Source organism: Arabidopsis lyrata, assembly GCF_000004255.2.
Source record: "Arabidopsis lyrata subsp. lyrata unplaced genomic scaffold ARALYscaffold_7, whole genome shotgun sequence".
In the NCBI taxonomy this organism is placed as follows: Eukaryota; Viridiplantae; Streptophyta; class Magnoliopsida; order Brassicales; family Brassicaceae; genus Arabidopsis; species Arabidopsis lyrata.
The window spans coordinates 13,353,576-13,366,141 of record NW_003302549.1 but is presented as its reverse complement, the minus strand read 5'-3'; the positions used below and the strand labels follow the sequence as shown (position 1 = coordinate 13,366,141).

The window sequence follows — 12,566 nt, the reverse complement described above, 5'->3', positions numbered from 1 at the left end:
TTGATGATCTTGACAACGGGTTTATTGATAGTTTCGAAGTTTATTTTCAATTTTTAGATCTTTGAATTCAGAAATCTTCTTAGCTTCGATAGAGCCATTGTTATGATAATTTCAAAGTGCTAATTTAACTTTGATTGGTAGCATATTCAGATGATAGTACAAAACGTAACACTTCTTATGAAATCAATCAATCAAATTGTACAAAAATAATAGTACAAAAATACTGGTTCAAAAATAGTATTATAAAACACAATTAAAATAGTGTTACAAGATAAAAGTGATGGTACAATGTAAAGCCCAGAAAAAAAGGTGTTGTGTACTACATCTGTTTATACTACTTAAAAATATTGTACTGTGTCAAATGGCACCAATCAAAGCCTTAACAATTTACCATACTAATGTGTACTTTCTTTTGTAGATGGTTAATATTAATGTAAAACCCCAGTTGAATGAAAAACCAAATATGTAACCTTCTTTATTTTGTAAATAGTTCTCTATCTTCTACTATTTTAAAAATGACCAAAATTCCATGTTCGCATACATCAGCTTGCTTAGGTCTTCTTGAGTTTCTTCTTCTATAAGAAAACACTTAACCAAATCCTAGTCTCATTGGGATATATTTAGCTAACTCCTAAATTTATATATCTTTAGATAACTCCTAAAGATTCCAATCCTAATCTCTTTTGTAAATAACTTGTGACTCAAGTTATCTTCAAGCGTAAGTCAACATTGAATTCATCTATGTTGTTGCTCTCTGAAGCAAACCTTGTGTCACGCACAAATTTCTTGAGACACTTTCTGTACCACCTTGTAACGAACTCATCTCTTGATCAAATCTTGAGTCTCAAAACTTGTAACAATGTACTTTCCATCTCCACCTTTGTTACTAAGTTTTAATAATCAAGGTCAACTTGTAATTTGTAATTTGGTGATCTTCAAGCTTCAATCCTCTCTCAGGATCTCAAGCTGAGTTGTCACCGCATCCGTAAAGATTCTGACACAATGTTTAAATCTGTCTCAGCAGATGTATCATAGATTCTAGCAATCTCTCTACTGATGGCTGAATTTTAGCTCACTTGATCTAGCATTTTTTAGGATAACCGTATATTCAACAATATAGGCGAAGTGACAATAGAGATGCTCAGCTAGCTAGTTAACTGAAATCGATTGAACTTGAGTTGGAGCAGTACAAATGGAAAGCAAGGTTTCTTCTAACGGAGGCTAAATGCTCGATTTTGAATCAAGCAATCTATTGTGGTGACGATGAGATTCTGATGATTTGAAGTTGTTAAGGTGAAGGCTATGGTTCGTCTTAGTCTACAGGCTATAGAAGAAGCAATATCTTCCATCCCCAACCTTTAATATGATCCACAAACAAAGGGACTTCACCATAAAACGGTTAGCCCAAAGATAACCGACTTGGAAGCTATAAGCATATGACTTTTTCATTTGATTACACGTTACTTATTTAATTTAGCTTATGTAGATTCCATTTTCTATCTCTTGTGTATATATGTATATAGTAAAATCAAGTCGATGTAATGTTTTAATTTTTAAATTATAAAGATCTAATCGTTTTCAGATATTTCCCGGACCACCATAAAAGATTATGTGACCGCCGCTATGTCTAGGATCTCGGGTGTCTATCACTTGATAGCCTCGATTGTTGTCCGAAAAGTCTTCGAGATAGTCCACATTGCGGTCTATGTTATAATTACGGTCGAGTATGGATATGTGTTGGATATATGCATCATAACTTTTATCCTGAATTGGGAAATATCCATATCCCATTTGAGGACTCGGCAGATATGCGCTGTACACTTCTCCACCCCACTCGACAAAATCTCCAAAGCCTTGTTGAAACCTATGCCCTGGCCAAAGTCCAATATTTATTGGCTCATAATTACCACCCATTCGCAACAACCAATTTCCAGATTTTCTGTCCTGTTACCAGAAAATAATAGGTAAATTAAGACACTGCATTTATGTTTGTCGAACTTTTGAATGGTTAGTCGCACTCCTAACCCTGGTGGCGGAAGTCACAGTTGTGACCCCTTTACCACTAGGCCACAAGGCCCGGTTCAAACCCGAAGTTTCTTCTTCTTATATAGTAAATAATATATTATTTGTCACTAAGTAGTATTAAGAAAGAGAAAACTTTGACTAGACCGATCTTTGTATAGTAACTTGGCCTAGAACCACGAGTAGACACTGGCTGCAATGCCAGACCAAGTGTTAAGTCATGACGGATGGCTATCATTCCAACGTTGCAGTTGCTATTGTAACATGATTTTCCATTTGCCTGTCCATGTAAATTATTTCATATATATATATATATATATATATATATATATATATATATATATATATATATATATATATATATATATATTTATTTATTTAGTCTAAAAAAAATTGAAAAAGAATTTACTAGCATAATGTGACTGACTCACAGATGTATAAACAAAAGTCCGAGGTTGCTTGTCCTTGTACAATACTGGATTTACCTGAATTAGTAAATAATATTTGTGTTATTGAAATTATTTATTAAAAAGTATAATTAATACATGTTTTTAAAAGTTATTAAGTAAATAGAACTCGTAGCTAAGTGCAAAATAAATAAACTAAGCGACTTACAGTCAAACCGGCTTGGAGGAAATCCCTTCCCATCTGAATGTGAAGTCTAGAATTACTGAATTGGGTTGGCTTAACCTTAGGAGCCGTTATACAAAGTCCCATCGTTGCTCCATGGAACCTCCTTCCTATGTCCTTCGTTCGAGCTACCGCATACTTATCCCATTCATTTTTATTGAATGACCAAGAATATTATCATTATAAATATATCAAAATATTAATTGATGATATTTTTTTAACTTTTAATGAAAAGAAGCGACTTACATGATGTTGGTCGGGATGAAAAGGATTATTAAGATTAAAAGTGGTAGTGTTCCAAGAACCACGGGGTTTATGATTATCAACAAATGAGTCTAATCTCAAAAGATCGTCTTTGGTGACTCTTTGAATAGGGACCGTACCAATGGGACAACCCACACCATTCTCCCATAAGTAACCAAAACCGGTATTGTTTGTCTTTCTTTCTCTGATTCCTTTCCATATTGGACGCATCTAAGACATGTCAGACCACAAACATATTACTGTCCTTTTCTTTTTATGTTTATACAAGAATATACGTAAATAAAGCTGATCCGAAGTTATTATACCTTGTAATGGTATGTATGATTCTTCATAGAAGGATGATCAAATGCTGGTTGCTTGAAGAAATCCACACATCTGTATCTTTCTCCATCTATAGTCTATCATTTTCAGCCATTTCTATAGAAGTTAACATATATTACTTAATTGTATATAGAGAACAATAACACGATTGTGAAGATATATAAAAACCTTGATGATCTTGACAGCGGGTTTGTTGATAGACTTTAGTCTCTTCTCGATTTCTAAATCTTCAGATTTAGAAAAGCTCTTGGCTTCCACGAAGTCATTGTTATGACTTACAATTATGTGACCAATACACATTAAGAACATCCATATCACTGGGCCTCTCACTTCCATTTTTATCAACAATAGAGAGAAAGAGAGAGTTTATTGATTTGGCAGCATGGACGAAAAAGGTTTAATATATAAGGGTCGTGGAGGCTGAGAAAGGAACAAAATAATTTGTTCTCCTAAATTCAAGGCCTTTGACCAAAATGCTTTTTTGGAAAGACTTATATGCTGATATATTATTCAATGGCATTTAATAAAATGGATTCAACGGTCAACAAATAAACATATAATATATTTTGAACTTGTAAAGTGTAATCGGGTACCACTTTAAACTTCATAAAAATTTTACTAACACGTTCGGGTACCATTTGGGTTCGAGTCGGATATTTCGAGTTTTCGGGTATTCGGTTTTAGAAGTATAGGATCCATTCAGAAATGTATAGATTTTGGGTTCAGATCGGCTTCGGGTCAAATATTTCGGATGTTTGCAACGCCATACTTTAATCTTCCAAACTAGCTTTTATGTTTGCACCGCCATAAACATGAATGTTCCGTCAACAGAACAATTAATTTATGTTTGTTTAATAAATTTATAAATTAATTTAAATTTTAATTAATTTATTATTTATTAAAATTAATAAAAATCTAAAAACAAAAATAAAAACATTATCTTCTTCGTCAACTCAAATATCCGACCATAAAATTTCTAGATAAACCTCAAAAACTAGAGACTGAAATACAAGAGAAGCTTAAAGTAAAAAAATAGAAACAACAAAATTTAGAATCTGAGGTACAATAAAACTTTAAATAGAAGAATAAAAACCAACGAATATTGAAGTTTAGCTGGAAAATGAAGAATTATCCGTATCGGAGAAATCTATTAGGAAAGATTGATCCAAAAGCGTTTTCACTCTATCAAGTGGATAAATTGGGATCTCATAATACCAATTACAACAACAAGATGGTGAACAAAGACAATGAACTAAATGAAAAATCTGAAAAATTTAGTAGTCGGACATTGAGTAGTTGAAAATGTTAGTCTTTTTTATTAATCGTAAATTCGTAATAAATAATAAAATTATTTTAAATTTAATTTAAATTAAATAAATTTATATTAAACAAATATAAATTAATTGTTTGGTTGACGAAAGTTAATGTTCAGTTATCTTTTATGGCGGTGCAAACAGGAAAGCTAGTTTGCAGGTTTAAAGTGTTAGCTAGTAAAATTATTTTGGTGATTTATAATGTTAGTAAAATTCTTTCGAGGTTTAAAGTATTAGCCGATGATACTTTGAGGGTTAAAAATGTGACTTTTCCATTTAATGTATCAACATTTCCTAAGAGACTTATATGTTAACTTATTATGGGTGAACGACCTGTGTCCCCCCAGTAAGTTTCATATAGTACCATAACAACACATATTTCGGGTCTCGTCTCCAGTCCACACAAAACGAAAGTTAAACTCCAGTTTCCCCCTAAATTGAAAGTTCGAGACCTCAGTCTCCATAATTTTAAATTTCGTGGTTTATCTTTGGTTTAATGTGCCGAACCCGATGTCAAACCAAAACCCAGAATAATAAACCGATTTTGAACCCGATTCGAGTTATCCCCAAATTGAGAAATCTTAGAACCCTAATTTCGATCTTATAGTATAATTCTATCGCCATGTTCATGAGATTTTTGTGAGAAAGAAAAAGCTCTTTTGTTGTTTTTCTTATCTTTTGCTCTTTTTTTGGCTGTCAAAAATCAGAATTTTTTTGTCAGTGTAATAAGTTCTTGAGATTCTGAAAATTCAAAGAAGAAGAAGAAGAAGAAGAAGAAGAAGAAATTGAAAATGGGTCATTACGCAACAGTGTGGGATCAAAAAGAAGCAAGTGAGATAATCAAAGATTGGAATGGCGTTGACCAAGTCCTTCTCAGGAACCCACATGGTGCTTCTGCCAAGGTCTTCTCTATTTTCTCCAACCTTCTTCTCTAAATAATTCGAGTTTTTTTTTTAAAACCAATTTGGGTTTTTGATTTTTTGGTTTTCCAGATTAGTTTACATGGAGGACAAGTGATTTCATGGAGGAATGAACAAGGCGAAGAGCTTCTTTTCACTAGCAACAAGGTATGCAGACACTACAAATACATTGTGAAGAAGCTGAAAATCCAAAATCTGATTTTTAAATTTGGTTGTAAATTTGCTAGGCTATATTCAAACCTCCTAAATCAATGCGTGGAGGGATTCAGATTTGTTATCCTCAGGTATAATTTACTAGTAGAGCTCACTGATATCTTTTCTTGATCACTTTGTAATTGAATTTTGTGTGTGTGTGTTTGTGAAGTTTGGTGATTTTACGATTTTGGGATTATCGGGTTTAATGGGTCTAATAATCGGGTTGGTTTCTGGGTAAATCCGGTTTAATTTCGATGTTAAGCGGTTAATCGGGTTCGGCACAGTAAACCGAAGATAAACCACGAAATTTGAAATTATGGAGACTGAAGTCTCGAACTTTCAATTTAGGGGGAAACTGGAGTTTAACTTTCGTTTTGTGTGGACTGGAGACGAGACCCGAAATCTGTGTTGTTATGGTACTATATGAAACTTACTGGGGGGACACAGGTCGTTCACCCACTTATTAATTCATAAACTTATACCATTAAACCTCTATATATATTAATAATCGATAATCAATATAAAATAATAATTTTTTTCTGTTTTGAATCGGACTAGTTTAACATTTGAGACCATTCAAAACACCATTACAAATAATGATTTTTTGATAACCATGTTTAAATGGATATTTTCATTGATATTTTTGAAATTAATTATTGTATAAACTTAGCAATTATGTAAGAAAATTAAATGAAATACAATTAAATGGTTGTTTTTTTCAATTTGCATTAATTATTGTTGAAGTTTATTTTAGATACTTTACTATATTAAAAATATATTTTGACGATGTTCTTAGTGCGAGTGAGGCAAAAAAATGTAGAAAATAAACAAAACACAAAATTTGTTAAGGAAGTTCGGTTTTTCCTACTCCTATTGACCACATCCAAAATTTAAATTCAATAGAACAAGAAAGCAACAACCAAATTTCAAAAACGTATATCAAGCACACCCCTCTTTTATATTGCATGATCTCTTTATGATAAACTAATTCTAAACTAAAACTCTTCCTGAGTTTAGACTTGTATCCAAAATCTCCCGAACATGTCACACACGTACGTTAACACAAATGCATCAATGACACCAAGATTCCAACGCTTTATCACACAAGCACACTCGATCTCACCAAGACTCCAACGCTTTATCAGACAAGCACACTCGATCTCAAGATCTCACTGATATAACTCTCTGATTTTTTTTATGCACAAGCTCCCTCCTCAATAATGTGCCGAACTCCTCCTTATATAACCAACATGATTTTCTAAAACCATCATCATCTCCGCCGTAACCACTTTCCTCACGGCGACAACTATCACTTTATACATCATATCTGTCGAAGATCTTTTATTTTCTATATTTTGGTCGTGGTTGTAGTGGTAATCGACGGTTGAGAATGAATAGATTTTGTCAACTTTCATGTTATTTTTTAAATATTAATCGATATTTTTTGTTTGACACGCTATTATAATATATATCGTGTTATTATTCTGTTTCGCACGGTTTCTTTTCAAATGAAATGATATTTGTTTATATAACATGCTATTTTTGCAAAATGTACGTTTATAATTTCACTATTTGATAAATATCGTACTATTTTAACATTTTTCACCGGATTTATTGAAATTTCTCAAATCTATTACTTTTTCTCTACATAAACTTGCTCCTAGTTCAACTTTTCAAATGAAATGATATTTGTTTATATAGCATGCTATTTTTGCAAAATATACGTTATAAAATGTCACTTTTTGATAAATATCGTGCTATTTTAACACGTTTCATGCTATTTGTTGAAATTTCTCAAATCTATTATTTTTCTCCGCATAAGCTTGTTCTTGGTTTAACTTGCGGGGACATTTTTGTCTTTTACTGTGTCATCATATGGTTATTTACCCATAGAAAAATTAATAATGATTAGTTACTTAATTTTGACTCAAAATTTGGCTATTTTGTAATATTATCCAAGAATTAGAGAATATATACAAACTAACCACAAAAAAAAAAAAAAAAAAAACTAATCATAAGAAAATAGAGTGTGTGTAAGAAGAACAAGTAAAATTATCTCAAACCCTTTTTTCTTTTTTTATTTCTTTCTCTCTCAGTCACCATAACGATTTGTTCTGTTTCCTCCTTTTTCTCTCTCTTTCTTTCTCCATCAATAATGGAAGCTTAATTTAATTTCCCACTATTATCATCATCACATAGCATTCTTTTCCCATCAACAATAGCTATTTTTTTAATATTACCCAAACAATTAATTGTTGGTTTAAGCTTGAGAGGAGCTTAACCGGTGGGTTACTTAAACAACAAGTCATTGGTGTAAAGAGATATTATTGTGAATCCTTTAGGAGTTATCTAGAAGGATCTTTGTGTTATCCTAATTGAGATATGATTAGGTCATAGGGTTTTGTTATATAAGGACATATTGTGTTGTGATATGACTTGTATGGTTTAGAGTTTGTAAAAGAGATTGAGAGAGAGGCTTAGGTTTTTGAGAGAGTTTTCCTAAGTAATAAAAGAGAGTAATTCTTTTGATTGTGTTCTTGATCACGTATACAAACTAGATTTGGTATCAGAGCCTTGTGCGATCGTAGGGAAAGATGGGAGATATCATTTCCGCACCAGCAAACACCAAAGAAGGAGGAAGCTCTTCCTCTATTCAGTGTCCTATGCTAAACGCAACTAACTACACGGTATGGGCGATTAGAATGAGGATGGCACTTAGGGTTCATAAAGCTTGGGATGTTATAGAGACTATAACAGACCCGATCGATGTTGAAAAGAATGATGTAGCCACTGCTCTACTCTTCCAATCCATTCCCGAATCCTTAGTACTACAGATCGGAGAACTTAACACAGCCAGGAAGGTTTGGGATGCGATCAAAGCACGACATGTTGGTGCGGAAAGAGTTAAGGATGCTAGGCTACAAACCCTAATGGCTGAATTTGATCGCCTCAAGATGAAAGATTCTGAGAAAATAGATGACTTTGCAGGCAAGTTGTCTGAGATAGCATCAAAATCATCTGCCCTAGGTGTAAAAATCTAAGAATCAAGATTGGTTAAGAAGTTTCTAAAGAGTATTCCTCGGAGAAGATATATTCATATAGTAGCCTCTTTGGAACAAGTATTGGACCTAAACACTATAACTTTTGAAGATATAGTTGGACGTTTAAAAGTTTACGAAGAACGTGTCACAGATGAAGAAGAACCTCATGACGACCAGAGTAAACTAATGTATGCCAATCAGACTCACAATACTCTCAGAGTAACTATTCAAACAGAGAATATAACAATGAATACAGGGGCAGAGGACGTGGAGGTAGAAACTTTTACAGAGGCAGAGGAAGAGGACATAATGGTGGCAGAGACTCATCACAAATCACATGTTATAGATGTGACAAAGTTGGCCATTACGCCTCAAATTGTCCTGATAGGTTACTTAAGTTGCAAGAAGCACAAGAAGCTGAAACTAAAGACACACAAACTGCGAATGAGCTTATGATGCACGAGATTGTTTATCTCAATGAGAAAACTTGTGTGCCTAGCAAATTTGAGACAAGTTCTAATGGAGAAAACGTTTGGTACCTTGATAATGGCGCTAGTAATCACATGACAGGAGACAAGAGATATTTTGATACAATTGATCACTCAGTCACAGGGAAAGTGAGGTTTGGAGATGACTCACGTATCAATATTAAAGGCAAGGGAACAATTGCTTTCATAGACTTAAACGGAGAACCACGAGTGATGAGTGATGTTTACTTTATACCCGATTTAAAAAGCAACATCATAAGCCTTGGACAGGCCACTGAATCAGGTTGTGACATAAGACTAAAAGATGGATACTTGACAATGGACGATCGTGATGGAAAATTGTTGGTAAAGGCAGAGAGATCCAAGAATCGACTATATAAAGTTCACATGGGCTTGCAAGAAAATACATGTTTGTATCTGAAAAGCAAGAGTACATCAAGTCTGTGGCATGCAAGAATGGGTCATGTGAGTCTTGAAACTATTAAGTCTATGATAGATAAGGAGTTGGTACTAGGAGTCTCAAGCTTTACTCTTGAAAAAGAAATTTGTGGTTTATGCTTACTTGGAAAGCAAACCAGAGCAGTGTTTCCACAAGCAACAACTTACCGAGCTACTAAAAAGCTTGAACTCTTACATGGTGACCTCTGTGGACCGATAACACCAAGTACTAGTGCTGGAAACAAGTACATTTTTGTGATCATTGATGACTATTCACGTTACATGTGGACTGCTCTGCTTATAGAAAAGAGTGATGCCTTTTAGAAGTTTAAAAACTTCAAAACATTAGTCGAAAAAGAATCAGAAGCAAGAATTCAAACGTTTAGAACGGACAGAGGAGGAGAATTTGTGTCTTATGAGTTCAATAAGTTTTGTGAAGAATCAGGGATTAAAAGACATCTCACTGCCCCGTATTCTCCACAGGACCCTACTGGAGATGATAAGAAGCATACTAAAGCACATGCATATGCCTAATTACCTATGGGGAGAAGCTATAAGACACTCAACATATATTTTGAATAGAGTTACAACACGAGCCCTTAAAGATAAGAATCCGTATGAATGTTTCAAGGATAAGAAGCCAGCAATCAGTCACATTAGAGTCTTTGGATGCACTGCATATGCGAAAATAGATAAGCAACAGTTGAGAAAGTTAGATGACAGGTCACAGGTACTCATTCATCTAGGCACAGAACCCGGTTCTAAGGCCTATCGTCTTCTTGATCCCCAAGCAAGAAAAGTTGTAGTCAGCCGGGACGTAATATTTGATGAGACAAACGGATGGAACTAGAAACATTGTGACACAGAGCAAGATGGTAGTGGAAGTTTTAAAATAACTTTTGAAGTATTTGGAAATCACGGATTACAAGGAGAAGAACATGTTGAAACAGGACATAATTCTGAAGCAAGACAGAGTAATGAAACATGGCATAACTCAGGAAATATTGTTGATCTTGAAGAAGAACAGAGCTCAGAACCTGAATATGATCATGAAGAAGAGCATGATCACATAGGAACTAGTGATTCACATTCAGGTTCACCTGCTTTGAGAAGGTCACAGAAACAGGTCAACAAACCCAAATATCTTCAAGATTATGTTCTACTTGCAGAAGAGGAAGGTGAAATATTACTTATGTGTCTAAACAATGAACCAAGAGATTTTCACGAAGCAAAGCAGTTCAAAGAGTGGACAAATGCGTGTGAAGACGAACTTAGCTCTATAGAAAGATTCAAAACGTGGGATCTTGTGGATTTACCAACAGGAGCAAAGCCAATTGGCGTGAAATGGGTGTTCAAATTGGAAAGAAATTCAGATGGGAGTATTAATAAGTACAAAGCCTGTCTTGTCGCTAAAGGGTATGTACAAAAATATGGTGTGGATTTTGAAGAAGTCTTTGCTCCAGTAGCACGAATTGAGACTATAAGACTTCTTGTTGATCTTGCCGCAGAAAATGGGTGGGAAATTCACCACCTTGACGTCAAAACAACCTTCTTACATGGAGAACTCAAAGAAACTGTGTATGTTACACAACCAGAAGGGTTTGAGAAAAAAGGAAGTGAAGATAAGGTGTATAAGCTTAACAAAGCTTTGTATGGTTTGAAACAAGCACCAAGAGCATGGAACAACAAATTGAATCACATTCTTTTGGAGCTTCAGTTTACAAAATGTTCAAAGGAGCCTTCAGTCTATCGCAAAGAGGCTAAAGATCATCTTCTTATTATAGCAGTATATGTAGATGACTTATTTGTCACAGGGACAAATCTTGGTGTCATCAAAAAATTTAAACAAGAAATGGCTTCTACCTTCGAAATGAGTGATCTCGGGAAATTGACATACTATCTTGGGATTGAAGTAAACCAGCATCAAGAGGGAATAGTGTTAAATCAAACTCGATATGCTCTTAAGATCTTAGAAGAAGCAGGAATGAGGGATTGTAACTCAGTGCATATACCCATGGAAGTAGGATTGAAGTTGTCTAAATCTGAAACAGAGAAGGAGGTTGATGCTACGGCTTTCAGAAGAAATGTTGGTTGTTTCAGATATTTGCTTCATACAAGACCAGATTTATCATATTGTGTTGGAGTTTTAAGCAGATATATGCAGAGTCCTAGAGAATCTCATGAGGCTGCAATGAAGCAATGTCTCAGATACTTGAAAGGAACTACTACTCTTGGGCTAATCTTTAAACGGTGCACCAGTGTACCAAAGTTAATAGGTTATAGTGATAGTAGTCATGATGTAGATGAAGATGATGGAAAGTCTACAACAGGTCATGTGTTCTATCTAGGAGAAAGTCCAATATCTTGGTTCTCACAGAAGCAAGAGACTGTTGCTATGTCGTCTTGTGAGGCAGAGTTCATGGGAGGAACCGAAGCTGCGAAACAAGCCATTTGGTTGCAGGATATACTAAGTGAAATCACGGGAACTTTGAGTGAGAAGATTGTTATAAGGATCGACAATAAATCAGCAATTGCACTCACCAAGAACCCTGTGTTCCATGGTCGCAGCAAGCATATCCATCGACGATATCATTTTATACGAGAATGCGTTGAAAACGGCTTGATAGAGGTAGAGCATGTGCCGGGGAATGAACAGAGAGCAGACATCTTAACAAAGGCCCTTGGGAAGATTAAGTTCAAGGAAATGAGGGAACTTATAGGTGTGCAAGATGTGGTGAACAAGGATTTCAAGCTTAAGTAGGAGATTGTTGGTTTAAACTTGAGAGGAGCTTAACCGGTGGGTTACTTAAACAACAAGTCATTGGTTTAAAGAGATATTATTGTGAATCATTTAGGAGTTATCTAGAAGGATCTTTGTGTTATCCTAATTGAGATATGATTAGGTCATAGGGTTTTGTTATATAAGGACATATT

At 34.5% G+C, this 12,566-nt stretch overlaps 1 protein-coding gene and 1 long non-coding RNA gene across 2 annotated transcripts; one reads left to right on the top strand and one right to left on the bottom strand.

Annotated features, from left to right (window-relative positions):
• Positions 1 to 1,578: 1,578 nt before the first annotated feature.
• On the bottom strand, positions 1,579 to 3,770 carry LOC9306336. The gene is made up of 7 exons (XM_002868182.2): positions 3,406 to 3,770; positions 3,222 to 3,314; positions 2,899 to 3,126; positions 2,638 to 2,790; positions 2,454 to 2,507; positions 2,159 to 2,302; positions 1,579 to 1,944 (listed from the first exon to the last, which is right to left on the bottom strand). Exons 1-7 carry the CDS (start codon positions 3,571 to 3,573, stop codon positions 1,579 to 1,581), a joined length of 1,206 nt encoding a protein of 401 aa, XP_002868228.1. The 5' UTR covers positions 3,574 to 3,770.
• Positions 3,771 to 5,424: 1,654 nt separating this feature from the next.
• LOC9304300 lies at positions 5,425 to 6,124 on the top strand. The gene is made up of 3 exons (XR_002330816.1): positions 5,425 to 5,452; positions 5,543 to 5,617; positions 5,698 to 6,124. It is a non-coding gene; the product is annotated as an uncharacterized LOC9304300 (long non-coding RNA).
• Positions 6,125 to 12,566: the final 6,442 nt, after the last annotated feature.

Coding starts and splice junctions, on each gene's coding strand:
- LOC9306336 (XM_002868182.2), bottom strand. CDS start 3,573: ATGGAAGTGAGAGGCCCAGTGATATGGATGTTCTTAATGTGTATTGGT. Junction 3,127..3,221: donor ATCATACATACCATTACAAG/GTATAATAACTT, acceptor GACATGTCTTAG/ATGCGTCCAATATGGAAAGG. Junction 2,791..2,898: donor TTCATCCCGACCAACATCAT/GTAAGTCGCTTC, acceptor GAATGGGATAAG/TATGCGGTAGCTCGAACGAA.